Consider the following 18,602-nt stretch of genomic DNA (forward strand, 5'->3'; position numbering starts at 1 on the left):
TCCTATTATCCTTAATAAAAAACTCTTCACAGCTGAAGACTTTTGCCAGAGGGGAAATGGTAGTACCAGACTGGCAAGGCCTGGGAGGCAGGGTGAGTTATTCTATGCAGAGTTCTGTCCTTGTGGCTAGACTTGGCTGTGCCTCAGCTAACATAAAGTTGTTTCAAGTATTCTTGTGTTACCTACAAAAAAATATAGGTGCTTTTGTAAAAGGTTGAATGCTAATTCCTTGCTCCAGTCCTCTCTTTGGAATTTTCTTTGTTACAACAGATTTTACTGCGCTTGCCAGCCAGTGCAACTGTGGATTTCTTGATGACTTTAATCAGTGCTCCTATGGATTTGAGTTTGGCATGGTGAAATATTACATGGAATTGTAGTGACAACTTGTCTTTAGCTCGTGCAGTTAAAAATAACATCATTTCCTGTAATCTTACCCAGCTAGTTCTCCCTATTAACCCTTTCAGAAGTTTAGGGTAATTCTGAATTTATCTGTAAATGTTAATATTGCACAAACCTCCAGTTGTGAGTAGTTTTGTGCAGCAGATATGGAGGGCAATATTATTTCAGGTTTGAAAAGGGAAGCTTAGATCCTAGAGTGGCCTTGTCCTGTGACTTTATTGTTGGTTTGTTGTCTCAACTTTGTAATGTATTTTACTGTGGAGGAGTTTCCAGGTTCCTTCAGGATTAATGGAAATAACTTAGACAAAATTTCTTTGCAAAGAAACTAAAGACAGCAGTTGGTAACCCAGAACCAGCCTTCTGCTTTGAGAAGATTCAGAATTTCCTCTCCTGGACTCTGCTTCCAGCTGCTTGGCTGTTGTGGTAAAAGGCTGTGGTGTGCATGTGCAAAGTCTGTGTGTGTTGAAGTAGCAGTGTCACTTCAGATAAGGCTTCTGACAAAAGCACTACTGAAGCATGGGGAAGAAAGACCCCTGGACTTCATTGTGGTGGAGGGACTTTCTGAATTACTTTGTGTTTTGTGCTCTTCTTGTGCCTTTAAAAAGCTGTGGGTGGAAGAAGTGTTTCTATAGTGATAATGGGAATTGGAGAGAGTGAGAATAAAAACCTGTATCCATAACACATTACTGCATTATAGAGCAATCTACATCCATTATTTAGGTATTATATTATACTACTTGGTAGTTGAGTGCAATTTAAGGAACAATCTTTCTCTGGTTGTTTTCGTTAATATTTGCTCAGTGGTTGTTAAGCATTTTGACAGCTTTTTATATCTACCTAGAGAACAAGTATTCACAGGCTTAAGGGATGTCCAAATGTGATACTGTAGGCTTTGTTCTGAAAAATGTGGATATTTTGCATTTCCTATGTGTTATCATGATAAATTGAATTTAAGGAAAAGCCTAAAATATTTCAGCAGTTATGTGCTCTTGAGTCACCCTAATTGTCCAGTGTATCTTTATGTATTGAAAGTTTGCAGTTAAAATTAACTGTTCTCTGTGTGATGAGTAAATCAAGGAAAGAAAAACTGATTTGCTCTAGTCTGAGTCACAGTGTCATTTCCCCAGATTTCCTTAAGATGCCATTCCTGCCTCACAGTCACAGGCAGGATTCATTTGTTCAACACGAGGATGAGACAGGAGCTGCAGGTGACCAGGCCATGTCTTGGGTTGTCTCTGCCAAACCCTGAAGAAATGAATTTGAATGTCCTGTGATGCCATTTACAGTAAATTTGCAGATGTGAGAAACAACACCTCACTTTTTAAAATTTTAAAAGGTTTATTGAACCACAACAAGGGACTGAATAAGGAAAAGGGAGAGCACTGTGTGCTTAGCTGCAGCCAGAGGCACAGGGCCCACACTGTGACAGCCCCACTGTGTGCTGTTGGTAATAACCCACCCCCAGTACCTGCTGTTGGTAATAACCCACCCCCAGTACCTGCTGTTGGTAACCCAGTCCCCTGGGAAGCTGAGCGCTGGTGCAGATGTCACTCTGCAGACCCAGCTCCTCCTTCATCCCACCTCTCTGTGCAGTCCTTCCTGCTCAAACCTTTCTGATGGTCAGAGATCAACATGCAACATTACAAAACTTTTATATAAGAGAACCAGATCTTAACAGAACTTCTTACATTCAACATTTGCGAGAGCCAACGTCACACTATGCATTTATTACACAGAGAACAAAAATGTTTTCTGTTGGGCTGTGGTGAACTTGCTTTGTTGAATCCAGACCGTTTCCCTTGAAGCAGTTTTTACTTGCTGGTTTATATGTAGTTTGTAACTCTCAGAGCAGAAAAGGAGCCATTTTTCTCTGAAATGAAAAGCAATGTTAAAGCACCTCTGCTTTAACACCCTCTCTGAGGGTAAGAACCCTGCTGCCAAGGGCTGTTCCATCCTGGGACAAGTAATTTCCAGGTTTAGAAATTCAATTGCAGAATTGCTCCCTTTGAAACATTTGTTCACTTAATAAATTTTAATTCCTGCCCTAGTTTGAATGTTGTGAGTGCTTTCCTTGGATGTTTTAGACTTTGGGAATGTTTTTAATGTATTGCTTTGTTCTCTTTGCGGCATTGTCAGTGTGACTTTGTGGAGGAGAAAAACTCCTGTTATTGCATTGGCAATAACAGGTGCTACTGCAGCAGTTGTGTTATACTTTGTTTCAGTTAGCACAGTAAGAGTCCCAAAACCTTGGAGTACAGGGAAAAGAGAAGTTTCAGCCAAAACTCAGAGCCCTCTCTGAATAAATTTTTTGGGGGGTTGTCTCTCCAAAACTGAACCATGCTGATTAATTTGGCTAAATTCACAGCACATAATATTCAAGGCATTATGTTTAGTTTCATGTTTGCATATGGGTGTCAGCTTGAGAGCTGAGCCATATCTGCTTGTTATGTTCCTTGTGCCTTTTGTTTAGTGCCTTGTGTTCCTGACGGTGGTTTGGTTTTGAGAGGTTTGGGACTGGTGTACAATTCCCGACGGTGTGCTTGGAAATACTCGCTAGGTAGGAATTGAACATGGCTGGGGATGGTTGTTGTATGTGAACTGTTCTAGCTGAAACTTGGGAACTGCCTTGCTGCGACTCTTCTGCGGTGCCTCTTCCCCATTTCCATGGGAACAGATGGGCTTTTGTTGATAAGAGCTGTCATCAAACTGGGAAACTGCCGGGTGCAGTTGAGCCACTCTTACTGTAAAACAGGGCTGACTGCGGCTGAGGACATCACATGGCAGCATGGCTTCAAATGGAGGGGATAAAAATATCCTTCCTCCTTCCTCCTCTCAGGCACAGATGCCCCAGTGTGAAAGGAACAGTCACTATGGCATAGACCTGGTTGGATCTATTGCCACCATGGGATTGGATGCAGAGGAATGCTTTAGGTTTTGACCTACCCAAAGAGCAGCAGTTTTGAACAGTCGATAAAAAAAAAGTGTTTCACATTTTTTGCAGATGTTGAAGGCTGTCCAGTTTGGAGCAGTGAATCTTTAAAGTTTCATTTTGTTACTTAATTTATTTGTGGTTTTGTTTTGTACTTAGCAAGTTATTAAGAGCAAAATCTAGTGATGCATGTGGTACTTAGATTAAATTTTGTAGCTTTGGTAAGTCCAAGGAAATCTTACTGTAATTCAGTTAAGAATAATTATTTTTCTTAGAGTCATAGCACTGTGTTTTAATATCCAGATGATACATTTTAATATGATTTATTATCTGGAAGTCACTTGGAGATATAGAATAGATGGATTTACTGGGCGCTTTTCATAAAACGTTTTGCAGTAAAATGGTTTAATTACTTAAAGTCAGTTCTTTCATTTCAGTGGATTTATGATTTAAAATAAGAGAGCAGTGTCAGATGTAATCATCAAAAACAGATACATTACTGCTCAAGATTCCTATGTGTGTTCCAGACTTTTTAGTTACATTTCACTAAAGGATGTTAGTGGCGTAATTTTTTTTGAAAGCTGAAATTTTACAGGACAGTTCTGCAGTTTTCATGATAATAGCTCCATAACTTCATAAGAACTACCAGAATTCCAGCATGTGACTGCAAAGTTGTCCTGAATTTAAGGCACTTCAGTTCAAGTCAGTTTTGCTTGGCTAAGCATTGGGGGCAGCTCCAGGGGTGTCTGACTCTGTCAGAAGAAATGGTTTTGCAGATCTGTGTTGTGGAGATGACTCCTGCTGAAATGGTACGGGAAAGTGGAGCTTTGGAGAGCAAACAGTGTGTTCTGTTCTCTCTGGAAGAGCCAGAAAGGGGAAGCCAGGGGTGTTTACAGGGTGAGTGTCTGTGCATGAGCTCTCCGGTCTGTAACACAGGGCAGGGATCCCTGGCTGCCCGCCAGGGTGTGGATGGAGCTGTGACAGCTCGTTAATGTGATCCTAGAAAGGACAACGGGCTGTGAAGATAGCGTCCGCCTGGGGGAGTGAGGCAGGAAAAGGTCTTGGGAGCAAACTCAGCTGCTCATGTGGCGCTGTGGAGGGCTCATCACTACAGCAGAAGTCCCCTGAACAGGTTGGACGTGCAGATATGTAGGCAGTTACCTTACCCTGCCTTTAATCAGCTATTTTTTATTCTGGTCACAAAGTTTTAATGCATCCCTCAGCACTGCTCCCTCGCTGTCATTTGGCTTCAGGCCAGGCATTAATGAGTACCCCAAGCCCGATGTGATTTGGCTCCTCCAAATCTATTAACATATCTTCAGAGCAAGATAAAACTCATTAAAATAATTTACATTTGGGCGTTAGAATTAATGATAACTTTTTAATACCTACGGCCGAATCCCCAAAACTGTGGCACTGTCCTTCAGGTGAAACTACAATGTACCCATTCTTTCTGGAAAAAGAGCAGACTGCCAGATCCCTTAACTGCTCTCTGATGGTGATGAAACGAGTCTGTAGCACATGAGCTTATCAAAGCTCATGGGAGATATCTCTGATAAAGGAATGCATGCCATTGTGTAAGATTTGGTTTGTTAGAAATCATATTAAAACATGTTGTATTTGAGTTGTGTTCTATTGTGCAGGACTCTAGTGAAGGCAGCTTGAGGTACAGAACAGCCCAAATGACTGATTCTTGGAAGCTATGTGCTGACATCTTTACATGACTGAGTTACAGATCTGGGCTTCAGCTCATACCCTCCCTGGTCTCTGCACAATTCACTTTTACACACCTATTTTTGATCTCTGTCATCCCTGTTCAGTCTCCCAGAACTCCTCCTGGTGTCTCTCCCTGTATTTCATGTTGAGGAATCAGTCCCTGCCCAGGTTGCTGTCCCACAGCTCCAAGGCAGTCCAGCAGACATCAGCTGATCCAGGGCAGCTCTCCATGTGTGAGTTCTCATCTCAGAGCTGTAACAGAGCCATGCTTGAACTGCTCATGACCTGTGCTCAGATGATGCCAGCTAAAAGACTGAACTCTGCTGTGCATGCTGGAGCAGTGCTTGTACATAAATGCATGGAAGCCCAAAGTAGTAACTGCACAAAAGACAGCTTGAATGTTTCATCCACATGTAAGTACTTGGGATCTTTTAAGTGTTAGAGCCTCTTTAGCTGAAAAATCCAGAAATGGGCCTTAAAGATGGATGTCTTTGCTCACCTAAGTTCTGTAGATGTGGCCCTGCTGCTGTGCTATCTCCCCAGTGGAAGTGCTGGCACCTGGGGAATGTACATCCCATCAGCCTCTTCCCTTGGGAGTGAAGGAGCATCCAAGTAACTATTAGCCCCTGTTATTTGTTGAGGAAGTTCACATTTTGTTCTCTTTTATTTGCCACATTTCATTTCAGTAGGTTTTGAGGTTTTTCTCTGTCATACATAGCAGTCAGCAGTGAGGCAGATGTAGGGTGTTGGTGTGTCAATTTTAAAAGGCAGCAAGCACTGATCTTTGGAGTTTAATTTTCTGATGCACTCTAGTCAGCTGTAAGAATGAGACATGCACTTGCAAATTTTTGTCTGGTTTTACTTTTTCTTTTTTTTTATTTCCTCTCACCACCCTTGAAATAAAGAAACATAATGGCATAGCAAAGGAATTAGTTTGAGGGTTTGTTGGACATCTTCACCATAACTCTGTGTGTGTAGTATGTGATCTCTGGATCTGCATTCGTGTTTCTTTCTCTTTGCATTTCCTCATCTTTCTGCATTCAGGCAATGTTAATCATGTGATACTTTTGTGACTTGAGGCTTTTTTTTTGTGTTGACAAACACAAAATCATCTTGAGGAGAGGTAGTTTCAAACAATATAGCATGGTTTTATTTACAGAACATAATAGAATATTGGAGGGACTGCTTTCAGTCAGTGCACCAGGCTTGCCTATTGCAGCATACCAGTTGACAGAAATTCAATGAAAAATAAATCATCAAAATTTTTAGAGCAAGTATGCTTTGAAATATCAATTTGTGCTTTTTAAAGCTACCTTTTTATGTGGCTCCTCTCTTGTGACTCCTGATCTTTCATTCACGTTCAAAATTACAGCAAGAAAAGTATCCCCTTCAAAAATAAAAATAAGGAATTTTGTTCATCTGCATTTGCTGTTTGAATGTGTTTAGCTTTATTAATGTAAAAAACTGCTCAACACAAATGGGAAGAATTAACCTGGTACCTTCATCAGTCTTGCTTGTATCTTGAACGTATGTCAAGCTTAATTTTTGTTTGCTGCCTTCCTTCAGGTTTTGAATGAAGAATGCGATCAGAATTGGTACAAGGCAGAACTCAATGGAAAAGACGGCTTCATTCCCAAGAACTACATAGAAATGAAACCCCATCCGTAAGTAGAGCTTTTGGGATGGGCTCTCTTGGTCTTACTCTGGGCATCCTCGCAAACAGAAGGATGGTTTTCTGCTAAAATTTTACCTGATCCACCCAAATGTACGGACAGATAAAGGATGGCTGGTGAGTTATGTGTCTCTGGCTGTAGTGTTTGCTTTAACTCCTCTCACAGCAGCTGCATAGCAGGGTGTTTTGGGAGGCTTTTCTGGTGCTTGCTCTGGTGGTTTTTAGAGTCAGACAGAGCAATCTTGGAGTTAGCAGCCATAAACCAACAGAAAATCCTTGAGTAGAGAGTTTGCACTACCACTGCCCCAGGAAAAGTGTCTGTGTTCTTGTGATGATTCTCAATTTTACTTACTGAGCAGCTAAGAGTAAAAATCATGGCATTCACAGCTCTGCGAAAGGTGAAGGGCTTTTGGAGCTGAACTTGTAGTATGTCTGTCACATCCTGAGTATAGAATCACAGAATTGTTTAAGGTTGGACAGAACCTGTAACAGTCATCTGGTCCAACGCCTTCTTCACAAAACAGGCTGACCTCAAAGTGCTGTTACACAAGTATTGTTGCCTTGAACTGCTGCTCCAGAGAGCTGTGTTTGAGTAACTACTTCAAACCTTTCCCCCTAGGTGTAATGAACCCAGCCTATGAAAACTGTAGCATTTCATGATTGGGTATTTTCTTTATGTCAGTTCATGTGTTTCTGCTGTCTTCTGCTAAACTTTGGTTCTCCAACCTTTGAGATCCTGTGACATCTGAACAAGAGCAGCAAGCTCTGGGTAAGAGATTCAAAGGGAGGTTTAGGAGGGAGAAGCAAAACCTGTAATCAGGGGTTTTACAAGAAGCTGTAGCGTTTCATTTGCTCACAAAAACTGATGATTAATGTAAGCGTTGACTGTCATTATATAATGAAGATATTGCAGTTAAATGCAATCAAGAATTATTTTTCTAAAGGCCCTTTTGAAATAGCAGAAGGAAGCTTCTGAGGGCCTGGCCCCAAGAAGGAAGAAGAAGTGTCTTACTTTAGGGCAGCCAAGTGGGAAGTGAAGCAAGGACACACAAGAAAATTCCGAAATTTTTTAAAGCCTTGTTTTCTGTAGTAACATGTCTGGTTTACCCTGATTGTACCAGTCCACTGAGGATCACAAATCCACATTGCAATGTCTCTCATATTGATTTGATGCTTGTACCTTCTCATGACAATTTTCCAGGCATTTGAGTTATCCTGCAGTGATGTCTCCTATGATGATCAGTGTATTCTGTGATCCTCCATGGAGTTTTGTTTTAGAGGAATAGAGTTGTCAGTTTTTCACTTTTTTTTGTATCAAAAGGGAATGAACAATATTTCAGCCCGCAAGTGGGCAAATTTGGTAGTGGTTTTTAAGCATAATTAATTTGATTTTATCTGAAGATGTTTTAAACTTCTGATGGCATCTGGATGGAGGCAGTGTCATGTGTCAGCAATGCTGGGAGTCTTAACTACTGCATTTGAACAACCCTGGGAAATGATGCAAAAGTTTTTATGGCATAATGTTGGCTTAACTGTAGTGCAGACCTCTCTAGTCATACAGGTCATACAAAAAGCAAACTGCAGGCAACTGAGCAGTGAGAAAGAGAATGTTCCTTTACTCAGAGTACCATCAAATTGTTCTCAAGAGGTTTTGGAAAGAAAGCAACTGAATATGGCTTTAAATCCTGTCCTAGGATCCAAAACTTAAATCTTTCAACTGCACAACTGGTATTAAATGCCATGTTTCTCCTTAGCTGTATTTTGCAAATCTTACAGATCACTTTGTAACTCTCAGCAAATGAAGCTGAAAGGAAAATGTGGCACTTTTCAGTGACCAGATTTACCTAGGGATTAACCTGAAGGGTTAATCTGAATTACCACCTCAATTAACAAAGCAAAGACTGAGCAGAGCTAGGAAGGACAGAGAAGAGCTACAGGAAGCTCTGGGCAGGGAAGTTACAGTGAAGGCACAGCAGCACCTTGCTCTGGAAGGGGGCAGGGGAAGACTTTGCTGTTTATGAAACACACCATGGATCTGATCCTGGCTATCTCAGGTCTTTGTGTTTGTTATCAGCTTGTCCTGAGGATATTGCTGAAGTCTCACTTTGCAGCATTGTAATTTCTGTGGAGGAACTCGGCCAAGTGAGATGATTGTGCAAAGTGGAGCCGAAGGAATTGCCAAAGTGCCGATGGAGGGGAGGCTGGAAGCGATGAGAACCTGTGCTGTACAATCAGTGCAGCTCCCTCTGGCTGTGCAGCATCAGCAGGAATGCCTGCTTTGCTTCTGCAGTGCTGGCAGGATGAGTTTCACCTGCATTACAGAGCTTGTTGGAGTCAAGCCTTATCAGGCTTACCCTTCAGAAGAAAAGTTGTGGGAATGTCGTTGTCACTTTGCCTAATTCTCCCCAAGTGATTTTTGACGTGCTGTGGTGTTTGTTAATTTTTTCACACATTCTGTAGCAAATATATGTGCACAACACTTCTGCTGCTGTATAACTGCGTTCTTAAGTAGACAGTAACTTTGTTTCATCTCTGGGGTTTTCTGTTCATTTAATTCAGGTTCTTTTGCTAATGTGGTAGTAAAGCTACAAAACTGCAAGGAAGCTTAAGAATTGTGAAAGATTTTTAGTCTTTCTATTTGAAGTGCCTTAGAAGCAGCTAGCAGCAGAAAACTTACATAGCTTGCCATTGTCACTTTGGAAGTGTTATTTCATTTAAAAGAATGGTACACTTCTACTTTGTAGTGATTCAGTAAAATTTAGGGGGAAAACAGGTGAACTGTGGAGGCTTCAGGAAGGATTCTATGAAGTTCTTTCTGGCTTTCCTTCTTACTTTATAGAGAAAGGTGAAGTTGTTTTTTGTTTGTGTTTAAGATTAAACTGTCACATGAGTAACTGAGAATTATTTGAGAACTAAACAGGATTAAGACACTTTGTAAACAAGAAATATGGTGAGATATCTTAAATCATGATATAAAGCTTGCTTCAAGCAGCATTTGGCAGAGAGAGAATTCAGGACTTCCTTGTCTTTCTGACAGTAGTGCCAAAAGCCCAGGAAATTAAATACTACCTTTGATTTCTGAAGGAGTTTCACTTAATAGTTTCTCCTGGTTGATTTTTGTGGGCAGCATGTGCAGTGAGGGGCAGATGGGTCTCCTGTGGTGGTCTGCCACCACCTCGCCTCAGGTACCAAGAAGCAGCACAGGTGCTGAGCCGCCCAGAATGTACAAAATACCATGAAATTCTTAACCACTGGGAATAGGATGGTTGAGGGAGGAAGCTTTTCCTTTTTATTCCAGGGGATAAAAACACAGAAAGAGTTTCAAGCAAGGGGAGTATGTTTGGTAACCAAGTAATCAGTCCTTCTTCAGCTCTAGAGGTAGTTTCCCCCTACAGAGATAGATCTGGTGACTTCTTGACGTCACAAGAGCTCCAGCTTTTCTTAAGAATGACTGTTTCAAGAAGGATTCTGCAACTCCTGCCTTGTTGCTGCAGCAAAACCTTCACTGCAGACAGTTGGCTGTGTGAGTGGAGCTCTTGTTATGAAATGCTCTCCTCTAAGGTCAGCCATCTGCATGGGTGTGGGTGTGATAAGTGCTGCTGTCCTGTGTGATCTGTTCCTCAGAGCTGAAAGCTCTGCTTTTTAGTTGTGAAGATGCTTCTGCTTTTCTTATGCCATGTGACCTACCACTCATCCCTTCTTTGCCTTTAATCTTGGATTAGTCTAGAAATGCAAATGTAAATGGGGGCAGGGATCCCGTGACCAGTCTGTTGGTCAGTGCTGACGATCTGGTGGCCTGAGGTAGGTTCAGCCTTGGTGTCATGGTCAGCCTGTGGCTGGTGAGAATTTTGGATGTGGTTTTCATGAGGCTGCTCCTTCATGTGACTCTCCTGTGAAAGCTGCTGGATTGTCCTGCCTGTGGGGGAAAGCAAGAAAAAAGGCTCCTGAAACAAGTGTCATCAGCATCTTTTCTGGAACAGAATCCATGCCTAGCTCAGCACTGCTCTGCAGTGGGGCGGAGAGACCTTGAAGGAACTTTTCTCACTTGGCCTGTAAGTGCAGTCCTGGCACCTGCCTCAGCTTTCTGACAGATGATACTTGTCTTGGACCATAGGACTCTGGTAGGGCTCAGAGATTGGACTCTGGGCTGCAGGAGCAAACAGCTGCTGGATGAAGATACTGATTCTCTCTACTGAAGTAGATGTGTCTTACCACCTGATCTGAAAGAGACAAGAAATTGATTTAGATACAAAATGCACTTTCCACGTGTGCAGGATGGGGCAGTGCATAGACAAGATCTTGTTTCCGGAGCTGTGGTGTTTCTGGCCCTTCCATGAATGGATTAAAATTCTTAAATTTTCCTATTGTTTTCTTTTCCTCTCCACACAGGTGGTTTTTTGGAAAGATTCCCCGAGCGAAGGCTGAAGAAATGTTGGGCAAACAGAGACACGATGGTGCCTTCCTCATCAGGGAGAGTGAGAGTGCTCCTGGGGACTTCTCCCTCTCAGTCAAGTAAGTCATGCCCAGGAGCAATTGTGTGCTAATCAGGCATCTACTGCTCCTTTGGACTGGTGAGTAAAGGGCAGGTGATTGTCAACCCTGAGGAGCAGGAATAATCTCACAGATGCCCTATAGCACTCCTGTTCTAGTGATATTTATTCCCTCTCTAATAGAACAAACATCTTTGCTCTGGTTTGCAGTGAGCCCACAGGACTGACCTGGTGGCACGTGGCTCACACAGGCCCAGGCAGTGTCTGGTGGCCTCTTTGTGGATCCTATTCCTCCCTCTTACAGCCACAAAGCACCCAATGTGCACAACTTCCCATCCTCTTTCACTCCTCCTCTGCAGTGCAAGTTATTACTTTATCTTCCCTCTGTGTTGTACATTTGCAAGTATATTCTTCTCTGCTTGGCACATGGTTTGCTAATATTCCCACTGACTAGCACTGGACATGGAGCTGTGAAACCAGAGGTCCGTTTGAACTCTCACAAGTATATTCCACATGGCTTAGGAAGAAGTTCTTCTCTTTGAGGGTGGGGAGGCTGTGGCATAGGTTGCCTAAAGAATCTGTGCCTGCCCCATTCCTGGAAATGTTAAATGCCACGTTGGACAGGGCTTTGGAGCAACTTAGTCTAGTGGAAGATATCCCTGCCCATGAGAGGAGGGTTGGAATTAGGTGGTCCTTAGGTGACTCCCAACACAAGCAATTCTGTGATTCTCTGATCTGAAGTCGCTCAAACAGAGCTATTAGAAACCTGAAAAGATATGTGAAGTAATTTAATGTAGGATGGGGATGGGAGGGAATCTGTCCTCAGCAGGTTGATTTTGACTATTTTGGTTTTTTAATTATTTTCTGCAATCTTCCCCTTTTCTACCATAAATAAACAAGATTTTCTTTAGAATCCTTACGACATTTTTATTATTCATGTGCAATTCCAGCTGGCTCTATTTTCTGTGGCTGTCAGTGATCCGTCTCAACAAGATTTGTTTATTTTTTTCTGGTCATCTTTGGTTTGTAACCAAATTTTTGTCCTTCTGTACAGCAGCACTGAATCATGCAAGCAAACTGGATTAAAGCCACTTATTTTAGATATGTTTATATTTCTGTCTAGGATAGAGTCATCCAGGCTGGAATATTAGATATGAATGGAAGCTTCAATTGCAGAAAGTGCATTCCTTTAAGAAACAGAAAATTACAATGGCATAGCTGGGCCTGCCTGTTCAGCCTGGTGTTGCCATCTGGTGGTAATGTCTCAGTTGGGTTTTTTTTCCTGTGTGCATAATTTAGGAAAGTCCTTTTCCTAAACAGTGATCTGTAGGATTTGGAATGGTGAGAAGCTCAGAGACTGAGGAAGGCAGAGCAGAGGCAGCACCCAGGAGTTGTTTCAAGGCAGTGTCTGCTTTTCCCAGTGATGTATAGGTGTCATGCATGCCAAACGGGAACAGTTGTCTTCTGTTTTCGGTGTTTTAAGCTGAAGTAAAATTACCAATGTGCCATTCATCTGGAAAATCCCAGTGGACCTCGCCAGAGTTCCTCTTTATTCAGAGTAAAACTGTTGGAAATGTAGCTTCAATTGAATGCCATCGTTTGTCAGAAGAAACATGGAATTTGTCTGTTAACACAGAATTGGAGTTGCTGGTTTATGTGTGCAGCATCATCTTTGAACACTTTGGGGTTTGAGGGGTTTTTGTCTGTTACATTCTGTTTTGGGGGTTTTTTTAAAGACCAGAGAGGTCCTTTTGTTTCATAAGAGAGCCTTTTGCACAAGTCCATTCTGGTTGCCAGAGGAGCCAATTCTGCCCTTCCTGTGGCAGTGTTTTCCCAGGAATTTGCCTGTAATGGGACTGGTGCTTTTGCATTGCATTGTTGCACATAGGCAGTGGTGCTTTGGGAGGGAGGGACTGGGGCTGTGAGAAGCAGAGGACCATGGCAAGAGTAGCACAGACTGAGAGTGGCTTGAGTCAGTTGTCAAACTGCTGTGTGTGAAGAGCTAAACCAAAGTGCTTGTGCTGTTTATCTGACAATTCTGTGTTTGAGGATGGGAAGTGGAAAGCACCAGGGTGCAGCTGTGTTGCTGTGACCTTGCAAAGTCCCTGGCATTTGTCCTTGGGATTCTGCATCATCATCATCATCAATACAGGTGACAGAATATGTAGCATACATCAAGAAGTATGTGTGATTCCAGTTATGGGATTGCAGCTGTGTTAGCAATGTCATTGACAGTTTTCACTGTGCCCCAAAGGACCTTCTTGTTCCAAACTCTGTGCTGATGATCCCAGAAGGAGTTCCCTATGGCTAATAATGTGCTCTATGTTCTTCATTCTTTCCACGCAGGTTTGGAAATGATGTGCAGCACTTCAAGGTGCTTAGAGATGGGGCTGGCAAGTATTTCCTTTGGGTGGTGAAGTTCAATTCTTTGAACGAGCTGGTAGATTATCACAGATCCACCTCTGTCTCCAGGAACCAGCAAATATTTCTCCGGGACATTGAGCAGGTGCCACAGGTAAGAAAAGTAGAGTGTCCTGTGAGGCACTGGTGAGACTATTGCAACCACAGTCTGAAGTGGGATTGCATTTTAGAGTAAGAAAGAAGCTGACTTGATTTTTTTACCTGTGGAAGTGTATCTTTAGATCCTGCAGTCAAAATTTTACTGGTAAGTAAGCTGCATTCTTGTGCAATGCCTACTTCCACTCCTGGTCTCCCTGAAGTTGAGGCAAAATTATTGTTGCTGTTTGAATGTTTGACTTGTTTTAATGTTTTAGATTCTGTTGCAGGAAGATAATTTGATTCCTGTGAATTAAAAATGGATTTGCTCCTGTTTTAGGGCACAGTTAAAAAGGGTAGGGAAGTGCTCAGTTAATGGTTGGACTTGCTGATCTTAGAAGGTGCTCTTCAGCCTAAAGAATTCTGTGATTCTGTTCTGATTTATACCTGATCATAGCCAGAAGTGCAGCCCTCAGTGAGGCTTTGATACTGGGCTTTCCTGAAGAGGTGGTTACAGCATATGGAGCATCTCTGGTTTGGATCTAGCCAGTGTGAAGAAAATCCAGAAACTGTCGTGAAGTGCCAGCAGAGCAGCTTGTGTATATCCAACTCTTTATTTTGTTCCATTTCCCAGGTCAATCAGAGTGTTGTATTTCATGTAACTGCATGTTTTGTCAGTTCTGGGTAAATCCTTTTGCTTCCTTGTACAGCATTCTGCTTCTAGCCTGAAGACAAGGATGTGGCATTTGTGCAGCTGTCCAGGTGCCACTGGCAACTTTGTCACAGTTTGTCTGAACTTAACACTTGGCTCTGCACGGTCAGGTCAGAGATAAACAGAGTGTGAGAAACCAGCTGGCTGAAAAGGACAAGCATGAAGAGAACTTCCTGGCCTCACAATTTTAAGACTGCAAATATATTTTAAATTAACTGTTAGCTTTTCCATCAGAAAGGAAGACTTGCTGACCAGGCAAAATGTTCTGTGACAGAAGAGTTAAGGAAAATGTGTAAAATGTCAACATTCAGTTCTTAGGGGTAACTTTGTGTAGATCAATAATAATTGTGCTGTCAAGTATGAAAACAGGACAAGTAAACAGCAATATTACTGTATTGCTATAGAACACAGATTTACAATAGGCCCCAAAGAGTGAAAAATGCTAGAAAAACATCAGAATTATCTGCTCTATTTCACCTCTTTCACAGAAACTTGACATTTTTCTGAGGTGTTCTATAGCCTGTCCATTACTGTTTTAGCACCTCCTTGCAGCTGTTGGGAGCTGGCTTGCAGGGAAAGGGAGTAGCCCAAATGTTTATTGTTAATCTTCGGTGTAAGACAGCTTCTGCCCGCAGGAGCAGGTGCCTGGAGTGCCGTGGGTGATTCTCACTGTGTATGTTTCTTGTTCCCCTTTCAGCAACCAACATATGTTCAGGCCCTGTTTGATTTTGATCCCCAAGAGGAAGGAGAGCTGGGCTTCCATCGTGGAGACTTTATCCAAGTCCTTGACAATTCTGACCCCAACTGGTGGAAGGGAGCGTGCCGCGGACAGACGGGCATGTTCCCACGCAACTACGTGACCCCAGTGAACCGGAACATCTAGAGAGAAATATTAGAGATTATTTAAGGAAACCAGAGAAACAGTAAATACACATACAGAGCCTAACTGCAGCCAGTGACCTAAAAATCACACGGCGGTAAAACCAGAGTCACCTGTCACCGTGAGGTGATCCTCCTTCCCTCAGAACGGAACTTCAGGGGCGGGGGGAAGAGTTCAACTTACACACCAAAACTTATCTTAAAGGAAAAAAAAAAAGGAAAATAAAAAAAGGAGAGAGAGAGAAAAAAAAATGAAAATAACAAATTTCCTCAGCTGCTCCTGGGTTATCCCCTTTTATTCACTCTTGTTGAAAATGAGTGTTTTAAGGTCACTTAAGGTCTCACCACAACTCTTCTTGTTTCCCCCTCCTCCTCTGTCCATCAGTGCATGAAGTTTTAATGCCATATAAAGTCCTAGCCAATGCAGTTAAAGGAAAAGGGAGAAACTCTGCTGGTATTTTCTCTCTCTGCAAACGGTCTTCATTTGACATGAAGGGACATGAGAGAAGAACCAAGTCCACAGTCCTGCCTTTAAAAAAAAACAAAAATCATCAGTTTCTGCTTTTGCCTTCAACATTCAGCATTTCTTGCCTGGGAAAGATGAGGTGTTAATCTAATTTTTATTGTCTCTTCTCCTTTGGCACTTTCTTCTGAAGCTCAGCAGCTTCCAAACAGAGGAAGGGAGAAGAGTTGTGTGGCTTTTTGTTCTCTTTTTTACTTTTGAGTCACAGAGCTGCTTTGAGAAACTCCAACGTACAACTGAAGTCTATTAATGCTGTGCTGACAGCTTTTTTGTTTTTTCTTAAAGGTGTACGGTTGAGCACATTCTGTAATTTTTTCCATAGTGCCTTCCCCTTATTTTCTTTTTTATTATTTTTTAAGTTAAAAGGACAGTCCAGAGCTTTTCAGAGGATTTTTTTTTCTGCCTATGTGTAAATAAATACTTTGGGGGAAGGGGGCAAAGGAGGGTGGTTTTATCAATGGACACTTGAGAAAAATCTACAAACAGAGATGGAGCTTTAATCTTCAGATTTGTCTTACTGTTCAACTTCCCTTATTCCAAGGAAAATAAAATCAAGGCATTCAAGTGGCAACTTAGGCTGCTCAGAGGTGGAGAGCTGCAACCAGGAGCCTCAAAAGAAGTAAGAGAAAGGGGAAAGTTCTGATGAGGGAAAATGAGGAAGAATATTTTGGGGAGGGAGGGTTAAGGGGGGAATTTGAGAAATAATAGCCCTGAGATGTCCTACAAAATGTACATTCCTTTGGTGGAAAACTTCATAATGCAGAGAAACCTCAAGAAATAGTGCTTGAAAAAAAACTTTACGCTCTTAGTGAATGTTTCTACGTGATGCATGTGATCAGCCTGTCTCCTCGGCCTGGATAGGCAGTATTTGCAGTCGTGTTGCTCTTGAGAAGTGGAGTTGGCATCCCTGTTCTCCAGTCTCTCCTCCCTCCTCAGGTCAGTGTTCCTGTTGAAGTAGCTCCCCGCCCGCTCCCGTTCACAGCAGGCTGTGTGTGACTGTTCTCCCCGCCCTGCACCCCGGGGCGTTCCTGGTGGCCCTTTGCTCCTCACCAGAGCAGTGTGACATTAAATTGGACAGAAGGAAAGCAATCAGCCCGCAGCGCTCTCTGTGCCAATCTTCAATTGCGTTGTTTTTCCCTTGGTGGCCGTTTGGCTGGATCCCTTCACCCCACCAACACACCCAACCTGCAGCGGAGATCTCCTCCCGCCCTGCTCAGCACGGGCAATCTTTTGTTGGAGGGTGCCTTTTTTTGTAGTAAGTGTTGCAAAAGTTTTACTCCTGAGATGAACTCTGCCTTACACTTTGATTTTCCAGCAAATGAAAGAGAGAGCTACCCTGTAGAGTATTACTTTTCCCCCCTCTCCTTGCTAGCTGTCACTCACTTTCTTCCCACTTTGTAAAGTGATTGGAAAAGGAATCTATGGCATTCTACACCTGGACCATTTGATTGTTTCCTTATTTTGGAATTGGTGTATATCATGCAGCCTTGCAGACATATGTCTTGTGTGTGTATATATATTAAAAAAATTTTCTGTGTTTAAATAAAAAAAAAAGGCCTATGTACTTAATCCTTTAACTCTGCAGCAGCATTTGGTAGATAGTAATTAACTGTGAATAATAAATATACATTGAATTCTTCACTTGAGCATCTGTCTGTTATTTCAGTTAACTGACCAAGCTATGAGTGAGCTTGTAATTCAGACACTTCTGGAGCCTTTTGCTAGAAGGGGGAGGTGGTGTTGGGCTGGTGTGAGCACAGCAGCCAGGCTCAGGCTGTTGTGGCTTTGGATCTGCTCCATCAGGGCCCTGCAGATTGTTTTCACTTCTGTTACCTAAAGAAGAACGGCTCTGTTGGAGTAACAAGGTGTGTGGGCAGCTCTCTGCAGCTTCTCCTCAGCCTTTGCTAATAGTCAGAAAGTACCTGTGAGCGTGAATGGTGTAGTCAGTGTTAACAGGGGATAGGAAAAGGCCTACACTGGAGTTTTCATTGGTTTTTAAACAGTTGCTCTTAGTTACTGTGTTTAAATACTGATGATGTCAAGGTGGAAATGCCTGGATACTTCTACAATTATTTCTTTATGTTTCTTTTTTTTTTGTGCCAGAAGTCAGTGTGGAAAATTCACTATGTGGTTTGAAGTGTTTGGCTTTCTTTGTAATGCTATAGCAAAACGTACTGCTCAAAGTGGCGTTTTACTGTAGGCTGGGTTGCTTAGAAAATCTCATTCCCCTGTGCTTTATGGAGACAAGGTTTGTTGGTCTGTGGTTGTGCAAGGTGGAGGTGGCAGTGGGAGCAATGCTGCCCTTGCCCTCTCACAGCCCTGCCTCGTGGGAGCAGAGAAGGGCAGCAGAGCTGGGGAGGAGTCTGAATCCACGTGTGATGAGGCAGGGCTGAGGCAGCTGGGCTTGTTTAACCTGGAGAAGGGAAGGTCCTGGCGTGACCTTTTTGCATTCTCCAGTTCCCTGATAGGAGGGTGCAGCCAGGTGGGAGTCGGGCTCTTCTCCCAGGTAACAAGTGACAGGACATAACCTTAAGCTGCACCAGGGGAGCTTTAGGTTGGACATCAGGAAGAATTTCTTCATGGAAAGGGTGATTAGACATTGGAACGGGTGACCCAGGGAGCTGTCACTGTCCCTGGGGGTGTCTAAGAAAAGACTGGATGTGGCCCTCAGTGCCATGTTCTGGCTGACAGGGTGGTGTTGGCTCGCAGGTTGGACTCCACAGGTTGGACTCCACGGTCTCAGGGCTCGTCCAGCCCCACCGATCCGCGGTTCTGTGGACACCGCG

At 42.8% G+C, this 18,602-nt stretch overlaps 1 protein-coding gene across 1 annotated transcript in view; it reads left to right on the forward strand.

The window, feature by feature from the left end:
- Positions 1–17,457, forward strand: part of GRB2 (growth factor receptor bound protein 2) — a 44,981-nt gene extending 27,524 nt beyond the window's left edge. The window contains exons 2-5 of the mRNA XM_005424572.2: positions 6,611–6,708; positions 11,106–11,228; positions 13,553–13,721; positions 15,112–17,457. Of these exons, the coding sequence (XP_005424629.1) occupies positions 6,611–6,708; positions 11,106–11,228; positions 13,553–13,721; positions 15,112–15,297 (576 nt within the window). The 3' untranslated portion in view covers positions 15,298–17,457. The remainder of the gene's footprint in view (positions 1–6,610; positions 6,709–11,105; positions 11,229–13,552; positions 13,722–15,111) is intronic.
- The last annotated feature ends 1,145 nt before the right edge of the window (positions 17,458–18,602 follow it).

Source organism: Geospiza fortis, unplaced genomic scaffold (assembly GCF_000277835.1).
Source record: "Geospiza fortis unplaced genomic scaffold, GeoFor_1.0 scaffold244, whole genome shotgun sequence".
In the NCBI taxonomy this organism is placed as follows: Eukaryota; Metazoa; Chordata; class Aves; order Passeriformes; family Thraupidae; genus Geospiza; species Geospiza fortis.